This window comes from Rhododendron vialii, chromosome 3a (genome assembly GCF_030253575.1).
Source record: "Rhododendron vialii isolate Sample 1 chromosome 3a, ASM3025357v1".
Classification (NCBI taxonomy): Eukaryota; Viridiplantae; Streptophyta; class Magnoliopsida; order Ericales; family Ericaceae; genus Rhododendron; species Rhododendron vialii.
The window spans coordinates 32,665,477-32,683,353 of record NC_080559.1 but is presented as its reverse complement, the minus strand read 5'-3'; the positions used below and the strand labels follow the sequence as shown (position 1 = coordinate 32,683,353).

The 17,877-nt window shown below is 37.7% G+C and overlaps 2 protein-coding genes across 2 annotated transcripts; both read left to right on the top strand.

Annotated features, from left to right (window-relative positions):
* Positions 1-5,678: 5,678 nt before the first annotated feature.
* LOC131320108 (ATP-dependent 6-phosphofructokinase 3-like) lies at positions 5,679-11,746 on the top strand. Its single transcript, XM_058350693.1, has 13 exons — positions 5,679-6,234; positions 6,994-7,040; positions 7,150-7,189; positions 7,664-7,726; positions 7,816-7,953; positions 8,683-8,841; positions 8,976-9,029; positions 9,171-9,239; positions 9,350-9,479; positions 9,762-10,027; positions 10,537-10,585; positions 10,666-10,820; positions 11,170-11,746. Exons 1-13 carry the CDS (start codon positions 6,004-6,006, stop codon positions 11,395-11,397), a joined length of 1,629 nt encoding a protein of 542 aa, XP_058206676.1. The 5' UTR covers positions 5,679-6,003; the 3' UTR covers positions 11,398-11,746.
* A 2,737-nt stretch (positions 11,747-14,483) lies between these two features.
* Positions 14,484-17,769, top strand: LOC131320105 (AP-4 complex subunit sigma). Its single transcript, XM_058350692.1, has 4 exons — positions 14,484-14,768; positions 16,521-16,607; positions 17,117-17,185; positions 17,283-17,769. The coding sequence occupies exons 1-4, from the start codon at positions 14,628-14,630 to the stop codon at positions 17,415-17,417; spliced, it is 432 nt and encodes a 143-aa protein (XP_058206675.1). The 5' UTR covers positions 14,484-14,627; the 3' UTR covers positions 17,418-17,769.
* The last annotated feature ends 108 nt before the right edge of the window (positions 17,770-17,877 follow it).

Sequence of the window (17,877 nt, the reverse complement as noted above, 5' to 3'; positions counted from 1 at the left end):
GAGCAATCAAAAACAAGTTTGGACGACCAAGTGCATTCACGGACACCACGTGACCGTGCCCTCCCGGCGGCACTGAAAATTTTCTCGACCCAACACCAACTTGGCCATTAATTTTGTTTTCTTCGGAACCTTCTTGGCCTCTGACCTGACCATGTCCTTCACAAATTAAGGCTCTTAATGGTTTTGTAATTCCTGGTTAAGAACCACTGGTTTTGTCTTATTAGAACATCCATAGGGAATAAGCAAAACAAAAAATTGTTAAAATTAATAATGTTGGATAAAAAAGTGCTCACATTGAAATAATCAAACCTAGCAATCTCTTAACAACTCATCAAATTTTGACTCTTCATTAATCAAAGCTAGCAATATTTTGTCAATAACAAAAAATAATGGGACCCCACCTACACAAGTTTTTACAACCCGGAGGTCTCCTACTTGGGCAACACGCGCTTCTTAATTGGTTGGCTGAAAAAATTGGTGCACGTCCAACGCTCCTTTCTCTCTCCTCTTTCCTATTGTTCTCTGCTTTCCTCTTCATTCTCACCGTTTCTACCACAAATTAAAAGTCATCCTCTCCCTCGACAAGAATCCAACTCACCATCGCCGGATTAAGGTACCCATCTTCTCTCTGGGGACAGAACGGCGGGAACATTTGGGAGTGAAAAATTGAAGGGAAAAAGTTTGGAGGGAAATGGTTTTGATTATGGGCAAAAATAATCACTGTAGAACTTGAGATTGCTAACTTCAGCAACTTCTAAATGAATAAACAAATCTAATGTGGCAAACTTTGATTATTCATTCATTCCACTATGGATTCTCTTAGTGCAATAAAATAAAACACGGCAACAATTAGCTGCATTCTTTTAGACTTAACTTAAATTTATTTATTTTTTCTTTATTTGAATTTTTTTCTCATTTTTTAGTTTTGTGTCAAACTTTTTTGGGTTATTGATTCATCTCGACAAGATGATACATTTTTGCGCTAAAAATTTGTTATTTCTCAAAATACTTGAGTAAAAGTACCAAAATTTTATTTTTCCGATTTCTCTCGTCGAGACGAATCAATAACCCAAAAAAGTTTGTCGCAAAACTAAAAAATGCAAAAAAAAATCGAATAAGGACAAATTTTTTAAATTTAAGTTAAGTTTAAATTAAGTCTAAAAGAATGCTGAAGAAAACTCATTTTAAGGATAACACCTCAACCAAACCACCTAATTAAAACCCACCCCTACCCCAACACAAGCTTTTAAATCTGTTTTTCTGCGGTCAACCGTAGAGAAGCATGTGCGGTTAAATTTGAACTGTTCATTTTGATAATTAATGGTTCAGATTTGTTGAAACTTTTATCGGTAAAAGTATATTCTTTCCGGTAAGAATATTAAAACAAATCTGGACCATTAAAAATGTCATTCGACGGTTGCGATCACTTAAACCTCGCTTTTGCGGTCCAAAACTAGACTGCAAAGTGCAAACAAGTCAGATTCCTTTAAAAACTAGTTTTTCAAAATTATTTTTTTAAAGTTTTTGACCAGAATATTTTTGCTTCGATCAACAAGAAATGATTTTCAATTGTTGGAAGAATCACTACGTCAAATCGAACAATTCAACATATAAGAAAGTTTGGCAGCACGTGTATGTATAAACCTAAACAAACACACCACGCGAGAAGGAGAAAATCTTCTTTACAACACTCAATCGTGACCGTCCAAAAGTGCTTTAGAGGGTCAAGATGTTAATAAAACTTTTTATGGAAAGAGTTAATTGTGACCGGTTATAATTGAAAATGAATTTCAGTCATTATTTATGTGAATAGACGGCTGAGATTGGTAGGTGCTCCGTGAGAAAACACAAACAATTCTGATTATTGATTCGTTGACCTCTTTCACTTTGAAGCGGACAATGGCAAATCGAGGTAGCCAATTAAAATTAAGATAAATTAGCCTTTTTTCTTATAGAGAAACAAACATGTTTTTTTAATTATTGTTATTCGAAAAAAAATAAAAAAAAAAGGTTGAACGGACCCAGTTTTTCACCGGAATACAAAAAATCAAAGTTGAAAATTTCGTCACGAGTTTTCTAAGCCGGCCATGTCGTCAATGTTTGACAGGTAAAAGGTATACAGTAAAAAACAAAAAGAGCATTGCTTTTGACAAAAGTGCACCGTCATGTACATATTAAATTTTTCTTGAGCTGTGCTATCCACACAGATTTCTGTGCACAGATTGTGCACAGATTTTATTATGGGGTTCACCACGGGTCCCACACAAATCATTCAAGCCGTTCATTAAATGTAAAACATTTTTTCAAGGGTTCCCGTAAAAAATAAGCTCAATCCAATACCTATATGTGCTTCATCCAACCATCTAACTTTTCGTTCAGATTTTCGAATAATGAAAAGTTATACGATTGGATCGAGTATCTATAGGTATCGGATTGAGATTATTTTTTACGGGGACCCTTGAAAAAATATTTTACATTTAATGAACGGTTTGGATGATTTGTGTGGGACTCGTGGTGGGCCCCACAATAAAATCTGTGCACAATCTGTGCACAGATTGTATGTGTGTATAGACTTTCTGCTTTTTCTTTTCTTTTTAGAAAAATTCAAAAAAACCCCTGAACTTTGAACCAAATGTCAAATAGGCACCTGAACTTAAATAAACTTCAATTGAACACCTGAACTTTCACTTCGTTATTCAATTTACCCCCTGCCGTCTCAATCCGTGACTTTCCTAACGGCAACCGCTAAGCTGGACACTAACAGACAGAACAAAACGTTAGAGGGAGAAATTGGAGGGAAACAACAGTGATTTGGCACCTTTTTAAGGCCCCGTTCGGCTAAATAAGCCTATTGGCTTATTTTTTGTCCTTATTCAATTTTTGTTTTCATATTTGTTGGTTTTTCATCAATTTTTTAGGGATTATTGCATCGTCATAACGAGAGGAATCTAAAAGGTAAAAAATTATAATCGAAATCCATATTTTTTAATAAAAACGAAAAAATTGGTTTATTGGCTTATTTTTGTCTTTATTAAAAAAATTAAGTTTCGATCGTAATTTGTTACTATTTAGATTCCTCTAATCATAATGATGCAATAATCCCCAAAAAAATGATGAAAAACTTGCTATGTTTGGATTAGTGTTTGAATTTTTTTTTGAAAAAATAGTAGGGGTAATAAGTGAAAAGAGATAGAAAAAGAAATGTTGGAAGTAGGGAGAATCTAGAGGGAATTTTTTGAAAAATTCTTTTTGAATTGTAAAGAGAACAATAAAAAATACAAAAAAAATTAAATAAAGACAAAAAAATAAGCCAATAAGCTTATTTAGCCGAACGGGGCCTTAAAAAGGTGCCAGATCACTGTTGTTTTCCTCCAATTTCTCCCTCTAACGTTTTGTTTTGTCTGTTAGTGTCTAGCTCAGCAGTTGCCGTTAGGAAAGTCACGGATTGAGACGGAAGGGGTAAATTGAATAACGGAGTGAAAGTTCAGGTGTTCAATTAAAATTTATTTAAGTTCAGGTGCCTATTTGACATTGAATTCAAAGTTCAAGGGTTTTTTTGAATTTTCCCTTTCTTTTTTAACAACATAGTATGAGGTTTACCCACACCCAAAATCAAATGAGACTAATTCACCAACAATCAAAAAAGACTAATTCACCAACGGCCGACCGTAGGAAATCAACACACAAGAAAAGCAGATAGGAGAGGAGAACACCGAACGCCCCCCCACGAGGTTACTCATATGATTTTTCACTTTTCAATTGGTTGGCATATACCGAGAATCGAAATCACACCCCAAACCTCTTGGCCAGTGGAGACATTGCTCATTGGGTCATCTGCTTTAGCTTAGAAAAGTATCCGGGACCTTGTAGTAAGCAAGTCACTACAAAGATATAGTGATCATTAGGACTGTTCGTTTCCTCAATCGATGGTTTAGATTCGTTGATAAATTTTATCGGTTAAAGAATACTTTTACCAGTAATAAATACAGTAATAAATATATCTAAACTATTGATTGTCGAGATAAACGACTCGAATTGCGTCCTACAAGAGGTGCTACAAGGGTTCCTCACTACAGGTCCTGATTTGATTCCTACATAGTACATACCACTTTTGTAGGACTGCAATTTTACACAATTGCACATCAATTAATACAATCAAGGGCCGGCATCATAATTCGTCAAAGACTAATAATTTAAATTGTACGTATATTATTTTTATGTTGATTTTCACGGATCCTTTTTGTGCCGTTTCACTTCTTTTTAGTTTTTACGTATCTCTTTTCATTTGAACTTACCAAATTGCCCTTCCTTTACTTCGTTTTTGCACACTCCTATATAACATACGAGTACTGCTATTTACACCGACCGGAGCATACCGACGGCCGCGCGCGGCCGTCTCCGGCCCCCAGACGGCCGATCCGAGCCGTCCAAAAATTTAAATAAAATATACCCGAAAAATAGGGTGTTTAGATCAAGCACCCAACACACATCGGATGCCGTTGATTCCCGCGTTGGGCCCCTCGGTTTTTTTTTTTAAATTTTTTGGACGGCTTGGATCGGACGTCCGGTGGCCGGAGACTGCCGCGTGCGGCCGTCGGTTCGGTTTCCCTACAAAAATGGTCGATACATATAGGATTTCTCTATAACATACAGTAGCAAAGTAAAAAGATATTAAGATAGGAAATAAGAGTGATGGAAAGAAGAGTGCTCCAGGATTCAAAGGTGTCGCGTATTATTTTTTTTTTTTGGTCACAACTAAAAAATGTCGGTAAAAATAAGAGAAATTCTAAATTTAAATGGTGATTAGAAGATACTCCCTCCGTCCCTTTTTAAATGTCCTGCTTCGTAACTCCAACTTATTAAAAAGACATCATCATTATACCTTTTACATCAACTTTTTCCTCCACTTTCCCTACTTACTCATCATCATTACACTTTTATTCACTAACTTTTCAAAATGGAATCTACTTTTAGGGACAAAATAGACAATTCACCAACTTTTACCCACTAACTTTACAAAATGGACACTTATTAAGGGACAGCCCAAAATGGAATACTGGACTGTAATAAAGGGACAGAGGGAGTAGTATTTTTCAGTGTCAGATGGGTATATCTCACGTGGTGTCCACTCGGCACATCCGAGCCGTCCAATGCATTTTTGGACGGAACAGATTGAAACTCTCTTTCTCTCCTTTCACCCCATCACTTTTCTCTCTCCAAATTCGAGCTATCCAAAACAGCAATAGACGGCCCGGATGTTCCGAGCGGGCACCATATTGTACCCACCTGGCACTGAAAAATTCTTTGGTGAGTAGAGATCGTAGCTGTCCAAATCTCAACTTCTAACCCGGATCCGGAAGTGTTGTAGTGCATCCCTGCACTACACGTGTACGATGGACGACTCGAATTTATAAGAATTCGGATTAAATCCTAACCTTTTATATCGAGAAGGACCGCAAATCCGCCGCACTATAGCAACTCCCAAACCTTCTGACCCAATGCTCATTTCATTTGGCACACAAATATGCCGGCCGTCGTCACCTGATCATGCGCGCGCCGATGTCAACGCTGTAATTTTAATACAATCCCGAGGCCATTAATTTGACAGCATGGGCCACAATTTTCACGACAACACATAATATTCTCGGAATCTAGAAATACTATAAACTTTTCATCGTAGAAAACTCGCTCCCCCCTTCTTTCCTTTTTCTTTCTCCCATACTCTTGTGAGCTGCGTCAAGAAACCTCCAGAAAAACCCAGCCCCCCGTTTTGCAGGCAACCAAAAACAGCCCCTGTCGCCCGAAAAACTTGGGCAAGGCTCAACGTTTTCATTACCCCTGCTACTTTTCTCGTCTTCTAGGAGTATTTCTTGGTCAACACTCTCCCCTATTAATACCATAAATAAATACGCCTATCCTCCTGCAGGATGGATGTTTGTATAGGAGTACAAATTACCACTAGGACAAGACAATCATCAGTTGAAGCTTGTGGTCATTTTTTGAATGGGCTCGCTTTGTAATACTTCTTCTCCGGTCCCTGCTCTCAAGTTTCGTGGAGGGCTCGATCGTTGTGGTAATCCCAACTCATCGGTTGGTTCCAATTCAAACAACGGTTCTGTACAATTGCCGATGGGGAGTTTTCCGGGCAATTCTCAGCCGAAGATCGTCACCGGCGAGGCCGGTTACGTTCTCGAAGACGTTCCTCATTTGATCGATTACATTCCCGATCTTCCTGTACTCTCTCTCTCTCTCTCTCTCTCTCTCTCTCTCTCTCTCTCTCTCTCCATGTGTGTGTGTCAGTTTGGATAATTGTCTATTTTGAGGTTAAGCTCGACTCTGCTGGAGAGGGTTGACTGATTTTTTTATGGCGGACTTGTGAATTGGGTTCAGAATCGGATTTGCTTTAGTTGAAGCGTTTCATTTCCTTTAAATCTCTGCACTTCTGTTTTTCATAATCCGTGAGTTGATTTTTTACCTGGGGTTTTTTGTATAAGCGAATAGGTTTAAGAATTGTAGTAAGTAGTAAAAGAAAAAAAGTAAAAGTAAACTTTTCCAGTCATTTGTTTATTTCGATGACTAGGAGCCTTCCCAAGGCGTTCTTGGATTTTCTAACCTGTTTCTTTTGTCACAAAGCTTACATTTCTAATTACATTCTACATATACACTTGTATTATAATGCACTTATCGTTAGTTGTCACTGTTTTTGGATTGTAATACACACAGACCATGTGCTCTTGTTTGGCTCATGAGAGAGAAGAAAATATTCAATTTTTAGTTATTGGGTGCCCCCTGTTTGCTCTGTGGTAAAATGTTGTGCCTTCGAGTGATAAAATGTTATGTCTTCGATTGGTAAAATGTTTTATTTTGTTTTTTGAGGCTGAAAAAATGAGTTGTAGTTCTACCATTTATATACTTCCGGTTGATGTTGAATTGCGGTAGGAATTTTTTAAAAAGAGCATATCCCTAAATTTCACCTGTGTTTCTTGATGGCAGACTTTTCCCAATCCATTGCAAGACAACCCAGCATACTCAGTTGTTAAGTAAGTTGACCAAGGCTATCTTCCACTTGTAGCTGGTGATTTTTGTTCTGTATTCCTTTTCTGCCTGTTGCTGAACCATAGACACGATTTTTATTTTTGTTTTTGACAGGCAATATTTTGTGAATGTTGATGACACTGTTGCAAAAAAGGTGAACATTTTGTTATGAGTTCCAAATATTCTCTTTTCTCTTTTTTTGGTCTTGTTTTCTTTTCTGTTGTTATATCGGAAGAATTCTTGCATTCTCTTTTACTTACCAAGGAAAAAAGTTATTGTATTGTGGCAGTATTAAATGGAAGTATTCGCATGTAATTTCATAGTGGTTCACTGCATGAGAGCAAATGTGCCTCATGAGGGCCTTCCTTCACTTTTATGGTACTGTCACTAGAGTTGGAGAGGCAGTACTGAAAAACTTCTCTTGATGGCTAAATTCGAATAGAGAAGTCGGTGCCTGCATTTCCACAACCACGACAGAGAAGAATTTTTAAGGTTCATCCTCCAAGGGCACATCGTTCTCATGGTTTGAGCTAGCAGGGTATAGGACATCACTGGTCTTTAATCTTTATTGATGTTTGCAGTTTATATCTCATTATGGGTTTTCAATTCCTGGTTTCTTCACTTGTAGATTGTCGTCCACAAGGATAGTCCAAGAGGGACACATTTTCGACGCGCTGGACCCCGGCAAAAGGTACCTATTTTATCTGGCTTATGTGTAATATGTGCAATGGTGTGTCACTCACTCGACATTGACGCATACTCTTGCCAATTTCTTTTCAGGTGTATTTTGAGTCGGATGAAGTCCATGCTTGCATTGTCACATGTGGAGGCTTATGTCCTGGTCTCAACACAGTGATTAGGGAAATAGTATGTGGCCTCCACCATATGTATGGTGTGAAGAAAGTCCTGGGAATAGATGTAAGTGATTTGTTACTTAGATTTCCAATTCCATGTCTCTAAAGGTAGTTTGTTCTCAGATAATACTCTTCTTTTTGGGCTTCTGATGATCTACTCTTGAGTGAATGGAGATATTAATAGAAATGTTGGCGTTACTTTTCTTGAATCTAAAAGCAAAATCAGAGGAGCTTTTCTCCATCTTGACACACAATTTCATCTTAGGAATTGCAATTCCTGTTATTTAGCTGCACAGTTTGTGGGGAATCCATGCGGCAAGGGAACTGCTAAGCAACCGATGACACTGCATGCCCTTTTTGCACAAGCATAACTAGAAACATGCCTAGCCTACTAATTAACTAGCAATTCCCTGGACAATCATGGGACTATTCCAGTGTTCTTATTCTGCAAAAAGGACATGCCTTTTGGACTATTCAGGTGTTCCCTTTTGATGGTACTATAATTTACAAGCACAGATAAATAATTAGGGTCAAAGAAAAAGAACCATGTCAATTTTTGTTGGAGCTGTACTCCAACAGGAAAAACCTCTGATGCTTTTCCTTGGTTTGGAGAACAATGATTTCTCAAACTAAGGTATGGTAGTGTTCTAGTGTATTGTCGGATGTTATGGATTTCAAACTGAGGATAGGTTCATGTACGTTCTGTATCATACAAAGAGATGCACCACTCAGTTTCTACTTTCTAATGCATAGTTTTGAGCAGCGCCAATGAAATAGGTTGTTGGATGCGCAGGGAGGATACAGGGGTTTCTATGCTCGAAACACAATCGCTTTAACACCCAAAACTGTAAACGACATCCACAAACGTGGTGGAACGGTGCTTGGGACATCACGAGGTGGCCACAATACTGGAAAAATAGTCGACAGCATTCAGGACCGGGGTATAAATCAAGTAAGAAGATATTGACATGCTCTTTCCAGGTTCAAGTGTCTTATTCATTGTTCAACGTTTATGTTAATGCACTTTTCTATTAGTTAAGTGACTACCCCGTTGCTTGTATGAATGTATGATTCGTTATATATCAGGTTTACATTATTGGAGGAGACGGTACCCAAAGAGGGGCATCAGTGATCTATGAGGTATATTTGTAGTCGCTTTTCATGTATTGCGTTTTACATGAATTAGTCCTTGAATTTTGCATTCTTGGGAGTCTTAAGTCTCATGGTTGTAGTTGTTAACTGTAGAGCTACTTGTCGTAAATTTTATTCGCTGTTATGCAGGAAATCAGAAGGCGCGGTCTCAAAGTTGCGGTTGCTGGAATCCCTAAAACGATTGACAATGACATTCCGGTACTTCTTATGCAGCCATGAACATGATGGATTATGCTGAACCGCTGCTTAATACAGAATATCAAATCTGTTCCCAAATTGTTTGCTTAACTTTTGTTTCCGTACTACAGGTAATTGACAAGTCCTTTGGCTTTGATACTGCTGTTGAGGAGGCTCAACGTGCCATAAATGCAGCACACGTTGAATCTGATAGTATTGAAAATGGAATTGGCCTTGTGAAGTTAATGGGACGCTACAGTGGTAAGTTTACAGTATAGTCCTTTTCTTCAAGTAGCTTAATTTCATGCCTTATTCTTAAAACCCTTGAATCGATAATTGGCTTTGAACGCTACGTGGTGGGAATCTAAAATTGCTTCATGCCTGAATGATATGGTGGTGTTATCTATGATATCATGTATTTCTTCCAATATTTTCTTCTGTTCTTGGTCTTTGGATTGAAGAGGAAAATCTTAGCTGACCTGTTCTGTCAATTCATAATAATTATCTTGGTTCTACTATTTACATTTGACTTTGGCGTGACAGGCTATATTGCAATGTATGCTACTCTAGCCAGCCGAGATGTTGACTGTTGCTTGATTCCAGAGTCGCCCTTTTATCTCGAAGGAGCAGGCGGACTTTTTGAGTACATAGAGAAAAGACTAAAGGAAAACGGACACATGGTTATTGTCATAGCCGAAGGTGCAGGACAGGAGCTTCTTTCTGAGGTCTTGCGTTCTAGTCATCAACAAGATGCTTCAGGAAACAAGCTTCTCCAAGACGTTGGGCTTTGGATATCTCAGAGTATCAAGGTTTGTGTCCTGTTCCAAACTAGTTTGTGGAATTGTATTCTCCAAATGTTGATCCATGCACATTTTGTTGGAAAATTCAAGCCCAAGAATTTTCCAACAAAGCCACTTACCTAGCTAGGCTGGCTGACCTATTCAACAAAGCTTAAAGTTTAGATCAACCATAGGTTTTAGTTTGATTCCTGTTCATCCTTTGACAAGGTGAAACTTTTGACTCGGTCATAAAATGGTTTGATTGAAATCATACAATAGAGTCCTTCTACTTAGGAAGCACTAAGATTGTCCATGCACGATTAAAAAATGGCTATTGTGAGAGTTAGGCAGCCAAAATAACAGCTATTCACGGGTGAAAGCTATTGAAATGTGGTTTTCTAAACTCCCTTTTCTTCATTTGGTTCATGGAATATTCAGATCATGGTCTATCCATGAACTTGCTACATGTGACTTCTTTTTTTGGCTGCATGCAAACAAAGTGAGATATTGGTAGTTAAATTCTTGGTTTTAATTTTCAGGATCATTTCTCAAGACAAAAGAAGATGGCCATCAACCTCAAATATATAGGTTGGTACTTTAAGTTCCCTGGTAGCATAAAACTTTCAAATGACTGTCTTACCGAATGCTGCAATTTTCATGACTGCCAGATCCCACATACATGATCCGAGCTATTCCAAGCAATGCATCCGACAACGTGTACTGCACACTTCTTGCACAAAGTGCTGTTCATGGAGCGATGGCAGGGTACACGGGCTTTACAGTGGGGCCTGTCAATGGAAGACATTGTTATATACCCTTCTATGTGAGTCAGTCCTTGCCATTAAAAAAACTGCTTGTTTCTGCTTAATTTTCATGATTTGTCATTTGCATTTCTCCTGATATTGACAGAACTTTTGACAAGTTCAAAAATCAATACCAAAAAATTCCAATTCTTAAAATGTCTTCCACATGAAACATAGTAATATTCTTGATGTTTACTGTTTCCTTCTTTTTACCCGGTATGATTTCCATTGGGCCTTGGCTCCGGTAAACTTAAAAGCAGATATGAGGTGGTATCACATTTCCATTCCAATTCGATGAACAGATGAAATATAGTAGTTATTTTGGAGCATCTTTAATTCCTAATCTTGAATCTTGATGTTTGTGTGCAGCGGATAAATGAGGGACAGAACAATGTGGTGATAACAGATAGGATGTGGGCTAGGCTCCTATCATCGACCAACCAGCCGAGCTTTATAACTGCTAAAGATGTGATTGAAGATAGCAGGGAGGAAGAAGAGCCACCAAAGACTCCACAGACTCAGACGTCTGATGACAACTCTGCCGATGACAAGTTAATGGTGAACAAAGAGATGAGCGAGCACGCAGTTATCGGTTAACGTTTTAGTACTCTACAGATCGCTACTCGTATCCATCCATATTATATTAGGATGAGATAAACTTGGTGGTTGTAATTAGCAATATGGTATGAGAAAATAAATTTATGAGGCTTTCCACGTGATTATATTTTTGTAGGCCAACCTGAAATCCAAAGCTTGGTAATGAGAGATAAGGTATTGTATAGCTAGATGATGGAGTACTAAAAGGAAATTGTATTGAGTACCTTTATTTTCATATATGGTTTACAGACAAACCTATCAGCCATCAGAATAAAATCACAACTCTTGACATGTTTTGAGGCCCACGAAAAATGTGGTCCTCACAGCATGCGAGGGTGTTTGTTGTTCATTACTGGGGTGCTACATTCACGCAATGGTTTGGTTTATGGTGAAAATTTGAAAATTAGGCCTGTTTTTTGTTTGAAACTAAATGTACTAATGAGGGGTTGGTTCAGTGCTTAGAAATTGGAAATCTGGACTTGGTTAGACAAGGCTTATGTTCAAGTTCTCACTTCTCATAGCCTCTCATTGGAGTCAAACATACTCCACCCACAATGTGATTTGATGCCACGGTGATTGAGGATTTGATGCCACGGTGATTGAGGTGACAAAATACCATACATGCACTCCCACTTTACGTACCAAAAAAGATTTTAACTCAATGCGGTGTCTTGGATGAGCACTTTAATAAGAGTTACTCTAATTCCTTAGCTCATAGGGTAGATCTTTTTCTCCTTGGACTACAATTTTCCAAGCGTCTCTCTCTCTCTCTCTCTCTCTCTCTCTCTCTCTCTCTCTCTCATTCAGAGATAAGGGATCAAGTTCATAAAAATATATTCACAAAAATAAATGAGAGATGATTTTAACACCCCACACTCCTCCTCCTCTTCTTCTTTCTTTTTTTTTCTTTATTCACCTAGAAGTGCCAAATTGGCCTCCATACAAAAAAGTGACTCAAGAGATTAGAATAATTTAGTAATTTCACATTAAAGACAACCAATGGATAAAAGAGAGTTTAAAAATCATTTCTCAAATATATTCACTCGTGTAATAAATGGTTTTTGTGAGAGCCGGTTCTTAAGAAAGAGAATAAGTGAAAAAAAAAAAAATGGAAAGTGAGTTTTATTTTTATGTGGGCCCTCAATGTAATCTCTTTGAAGGGTTTAGTTATGAATTAATACCATAAGTTGTATATGTGTGTGGCTGTGTGTGAACTGTGGACGTGGAAGACATTTGAGGTGCAAGTGTGAAGTAATCTACTGAAAGAGAAAGAAACAAGAATGGAAAAGAGAGAAATCCGTGGAGGGCTAATAACAGAGAGATGGTGTGTTGTCCATGCATATGGCTTTTGTCTCTTTTGGGGACTTGGACTTACTTGAAAAGAAGAAAATAAAAGAAGCATAAGACAGAGAGAATTTAATTTGTTTTGGACAGGTTTGGATTATAAATATACAGAAGGAAAGGTGGGTACAGGGGGGAAAACTAGAGCCTGGGGGAGAGAAAGGGAAAATATGAGAGGAAATGGAAAAGAAGAGAAACGAGAATAGGAGAGAAGATTAATTAGTGAGAAATAGCTTATCAGATACGAAATTGTTTTGTAAAATTTAAGGAAGTGGGGTGTTGGTGTTTCATTTGTTATCTGTTGTTTATTGATTTGAGTTGCGGTGCTTGAAGGTCAGGGGTGTTACAGTTTTGATAGAGTGTGATCAAACCTAATCTTCTAAAAATAAATTCGCTCAAATCATCTTTGATCATGTACTAAACGGTATGCGGTTTAACTGATCATTGACATGGTTTATCTTTTTGATGAGTTCTACAACTTGGATATTTCGATCATAAAAATAATCCAGCATGAGTTCACAATCGACCAATCACACGTTGGTGTAAGCCCAACGACGCTTTACTAGAGAAACCTCGGCTGTTTGAAGAAGCGAGGTCTCCTGAGACCCGGCCGACATCACTTTAACAAACCTCGCGCCTCTGAAGCGCGACTTTATGATGAGTGCCACTCACGGCAAAACACCACCCGCTGTCCCCATTCCCACAAGATCAATATAATCTCCCAGTCCGGGCTAATTTACGCGCATCTCAATTAAATCTTTTCCGGTCCAGTCAGAGGCAATCCATTCAAGCCGTTATTACGGAATTCACAAAAAATTACTCACTCCATTCCAATTCTTTAGTCCTTTTTGGGAGTCCGTGTCACTTTTGAATCGATTATATCTTGCAATTTATAATTTTGTAGGTTATTTTGAAGGGCAAAGTCCATTTTGACCCATTGTGGTTATCGTTATGTGCGGATACTCTCCTAATTATTCAAAATTGAGCACATAATCTACCTATGATTTTAAAAATGTGCGGATTGGCCCCATGCCGTTATGTTTTCCATTCGGACACAATATTAAAAGACCGATATACCCTTATCATGTCCCTTGATTCTTCTTCTTTTTTAAATCTAACCATACCATTCCCTATACCAAAAATTGAATCCAAACATTGATATTGTAAATTTTGACGAGTACTATATCTATGCTAAAATTCAAGTCAATGAAAAAATGAAAAACGCATGGTTGAATCGATTTTGTTATGAAATTAAAATTTCAAAATTTGAATTTACTAAAAATTAGATCACTAAGTTATTGATGCCTGATCGAGATGATTTTTTACAGAGATATTCTATTCTTTATTTAACGCATTATGAACAACTAAGATTACATTCTAGAGGCGTGCGAGATACACCTCCATGGCTCCGTTAATATAGATGAAAAACATAACGGCATGGGGTCTTTTCGCATATTTTCAAAACCACATGTAGGTTATGTACTCAATTTTAAACTACAATGGGGTATTTACACATGGTGATAACTACAATGGTAAAAGTGGACTTTGCCCCTATTTTGAAAACATAAGAGCTCATCTATCAAACAATCCGATCGATTATATTTTACAATCTATAATTTTATAGATTATTTTTAAAATATTATTTAAAAAAATTCATTAGAATCTACCGAACGAAATTTATATTATATATAAATAATATTACCAATTAAAAATTATAATCAGGACGAGACATACAAGAATGGGAATGGGGGAGCACTTCTTGCTCCCTAACACCAGTAAATACAATTCGATCAATTGTGCGGAGCAAACCTACAGAATAACGGGACTAGCCCCTAGCGCTAATACAGAGTCTCTCTCTCTGAGACTCTCTCCCATTCATTCATTCAGAGATGGGGATCAGATTCATATTGATGGTGAACAAGCAAGGGCAAACCCGACTTGCCCAATACTACGAGTACTTAACCATCGAGGAAAGACGAGCTCTTGAGGGCGAAATCGTTCGTAAATGCCTCGCCCGCAACGAACAACAGGTCTCTCTCTCTCTCTCTCTCTCTCTCTCTCTCTCTCTCTCTCTCTCTCTCTCTCTCTCTCCGATTTGCGATCCCAACTTAATTAGTCGTAGATCATTCAAATTAGGTTAACTTTGAAGACTGCTTCATTGACATTTGCCTTCAATTTTCTGCTTGTATTGATCTCAAATGTTAGATTTGATACAAAATGGACTAATTCAATTACTGCGTCAAACCTAATTCCTGGATTTTGCTTGAAATTCGGCGCACATTTGGTTTGATCGATTCGAATCTAGAATCAGATTTGTAGGATTTTCGATTGGTAGAGATTCTGTTCATATTAGAATATAATAAGTCTCACAATTATTATAGTCTGGGTCAGGTACAAAACCTCCATACGGAGATTTGTAAAGCTCCGGTTGTAATTGGGCCTCCATTGGTGTATGGTGGGGTTGATGCTTCACAGATTAGTATAGGGATTTGCACAAGCTAGTCCGGGCCCCACGAGTTATTTGATATATTATTAGTCAGTGAAGACCCCAATGATATGTAGGTGTGATTCACGAGAATCAGCTTCAGGATCTGATAAGAACACTGGAAAGAGGAAATAAAGCGAATACGTAGGTACGATTCATGAGAATCAGCTTGAGGATCTGATAGGAACACTTGAAAGAGAAAATAAAGCAAACACGTGGGAATACTTGAGAATCTAATGCTAATCACTTAATTGTCTTTGCATATTCGCCAAAAAAAAGCAAATTGGGAAGCCTACTATTAATGCAAGATTACCTTCGCAAACATGTTTGTGCAAGAGCATCATTAGACAGGTACACCCTCCTGTCTACGCATGAAGTTCATACGCACGGGAAGAATTCAGCCAACAAGTCAATTGTTTTGAAGAGAACAATTTTGAATCATCAAGTCATTAAAGATTACTAGCCTTCCCTAGTGCTTGGATTTGTTTGCAATGGTCCGCTTTCCTGTCTCAGTTGTTGCTAGTTCAGGAATCTTATTGAGAGCAGGCATCATTGGAAAACTACCTCAGATAAATTTGGCAACTGTACAATTCAATGTGTCATTTATGACACTAAAAGTATTTCATTCTTGTGTCTTAGTCATTGTCTCGTGTTTCCATCTGTGACATGTGGAATTTTAAATGCAAGAATGGGTTATGTGATTTCAGCTAAACCATTTTGACTCTGTTAAATGCACGGGAGTTATGAACAATCCCTAAGCAACATTAGCTGATGGCTTTAGCTAATAATCTAACGGCTTGCTGTCCAATTCAAAGGCTCTTGTGAGAAGTTCTTAGTTTTATTCATCATGTTCTCCGCCATGTAGGGTCCTAATTCTTGAACATTGTGTTGATGCAATATCGTGACGTAACTTAAATTGAAAGTTCATGTGGAGTTTAACTAGTAACATTTGAATGTGTGGGCCACAGATTCCCTTTCTTTTGAATCACTCAAAGTAAACTGAGCTATTGCATACTCAAAATATAATGGCTGTTTTGATTTATTCGGCTCCCCATTCTCTGTACGGCATTAACTGTGTTCTTGATTTAACATATAAATAGTGGCTTATCCCTTTGGTTGACTTGTTTATTGTAATTTTTTATTTCTCATCCAAACCAACAATTTGTTTCCCTGTTGGTTTTAAAATCCTTGTGATTTCTGTTGGTTTGGAAGTCTCTTAAAAAAATAAATCAACTGTTTTATGTGCTTGGGCAGTTATTCATGTTATGTGACTCGATATTTTTGGCTTATGAAACAGTGTTCCTTTGTCGAGCATCGGAACTACAAAATCGTGTACAGGCGCTATGCATCACTGTTTTTCTTGGTTGGAGTCGACAATGAGGAAGTAAGTTTTGCATCTGCTCCATTTCAGAGAAGCACGCTTGTTTATGGAAAGTTTAATCATGACGCTAAGTTTCACCAATACGAAAAATGACTTTTCTTCTAAAGCTTGGACTCTATTCAGCCATTGCTTGTGGAGTATCTGGTGTATATTACATCTTTTATCGCCATGATAAAAGTAGCACTTAATGAATATGTTGAAAGTTAGATGGTATGTTTCTATTGTTGGGGTTTGGATATCAGTTCCGATCGCAAGATGTTAAAGTTTGGTTGTTTGAAGTTTGAGTCTTCTGGGCTGAATCCTAGGCAAAGTGGAATGAGAAAAAAGAAGCCCTATTTGGTCTGAGGACATGTGCATTAGATGTGTCCTTTCTACTCCTTTTTCCTAATTTATGAGGAGTTTTTTTGGGAAAATGTGCTATTTTTTTTAACAAATTCACTGTTCTTGTGTTCCGGACTTCATATATGTTGTTCTGCATAATAACTTATCTCCTACATTGTGTTATGTTGCAGAATGAGCTTGCTATTCTAGAATTTATACACCTCTTAGTTGAAACCATGGATCGCCATTTTGGAAATGTGGTGAGTCTTCAGATCTGGAAAATTACAAAAATAAGAACCTCTCTCTCTCTCTCTCTCTCTCTCTCTCTCTCAATTCCTTGAATGTGTAAATTTGCAGTGTGAGCTGGACATTATGTTCCATCTGGAGAAAGCACATTTCATGCTGGAAGAAATGGTCATGAATGGGTGCATCATTGAGACAAGCAAGGCAAATATCCTCGCTCCAATACAACTGATGGACAAGGCGTCATAACCTGTTTCTCTTTCTTTTTACCTTAATTGTTGCTTACCATGCAACACTTGAAGCATGTCTGTTTCCATTTCAATGACAAATTCTAAAGAAAATATTGTGAAATAAGATTATCTGTATCATGCTGGAAGAAATGGTCATGAATGGGTGCATCATTGAGGCAAGGCAAATATCCTCGCTCAACTGATGGACGAGGCGTCATAATCTTTTTCTCTTTCTTTTTACCTGAATAATTGTCACCGTGCAACACTTAAAGCATGTCTGTTTCCATTTCAATGACAAATTCTAAAGAAAATATTGTAATAACAATATCTATATAGTCAGAACCACCTTCATCGATTGTTTACTGCATTAACTCCATGATTTTGAATTGTTCAACTGGTTATCTTACGCTGCCCAATTTTTTTCTTCAGGCAGAGCTACTTGAATTTCAAATCTTGAATTGAATGCATCAACAGGCAAG

Excerpts from the sequence above, each read along its gene's own strand:
- LOC131320108 (XM_058350693.1), top strand. The coding sequence starts at position 6,004 with ATGGGCTCGCTTTGTAATACTTCTTCTCCGGTCCCTGCTCTCAAGTTT. Across the intron at positions 7,954-8,682 it reads AGAAAGTCCTGGGAATAGAT|GGAGGATACAGGGGTTTCTA; the intron begins GTAAGTGATTTG and ends TTGGATGCGCAG. Across the intron at positions 10,821-11,169 it reads ATTGTTATATACCCTTCTAT|CGGATAAATGAGGGACAGAA; the intron begins GTGAGTCAGTCC and ends GTTTGTGTGCAG.
- LOC131320105 (XM_058350692.1), top strand. The coding sequence starts at position 14,628 with ATGGGGATCAGATTCATATTGATGGTGAACAAGCAAGGGCAAACCCGA. Across the intron at positions 14,769-16,520 it reads TCGCCCGCAACGAACAACAG|TGTTCCTTTGTCGAGCATCG; the intron begins GTCTCTCTCTCT and ends CTTATGAAACAG. Across the intron at positions 16,608-17,116 it reads TTGGAGTCGACAATGAGGAA|AATGAGCTTGCTATTCTAGA; the intron begins GTAAGTTTTGCA and ends GTTATGTTGCAG.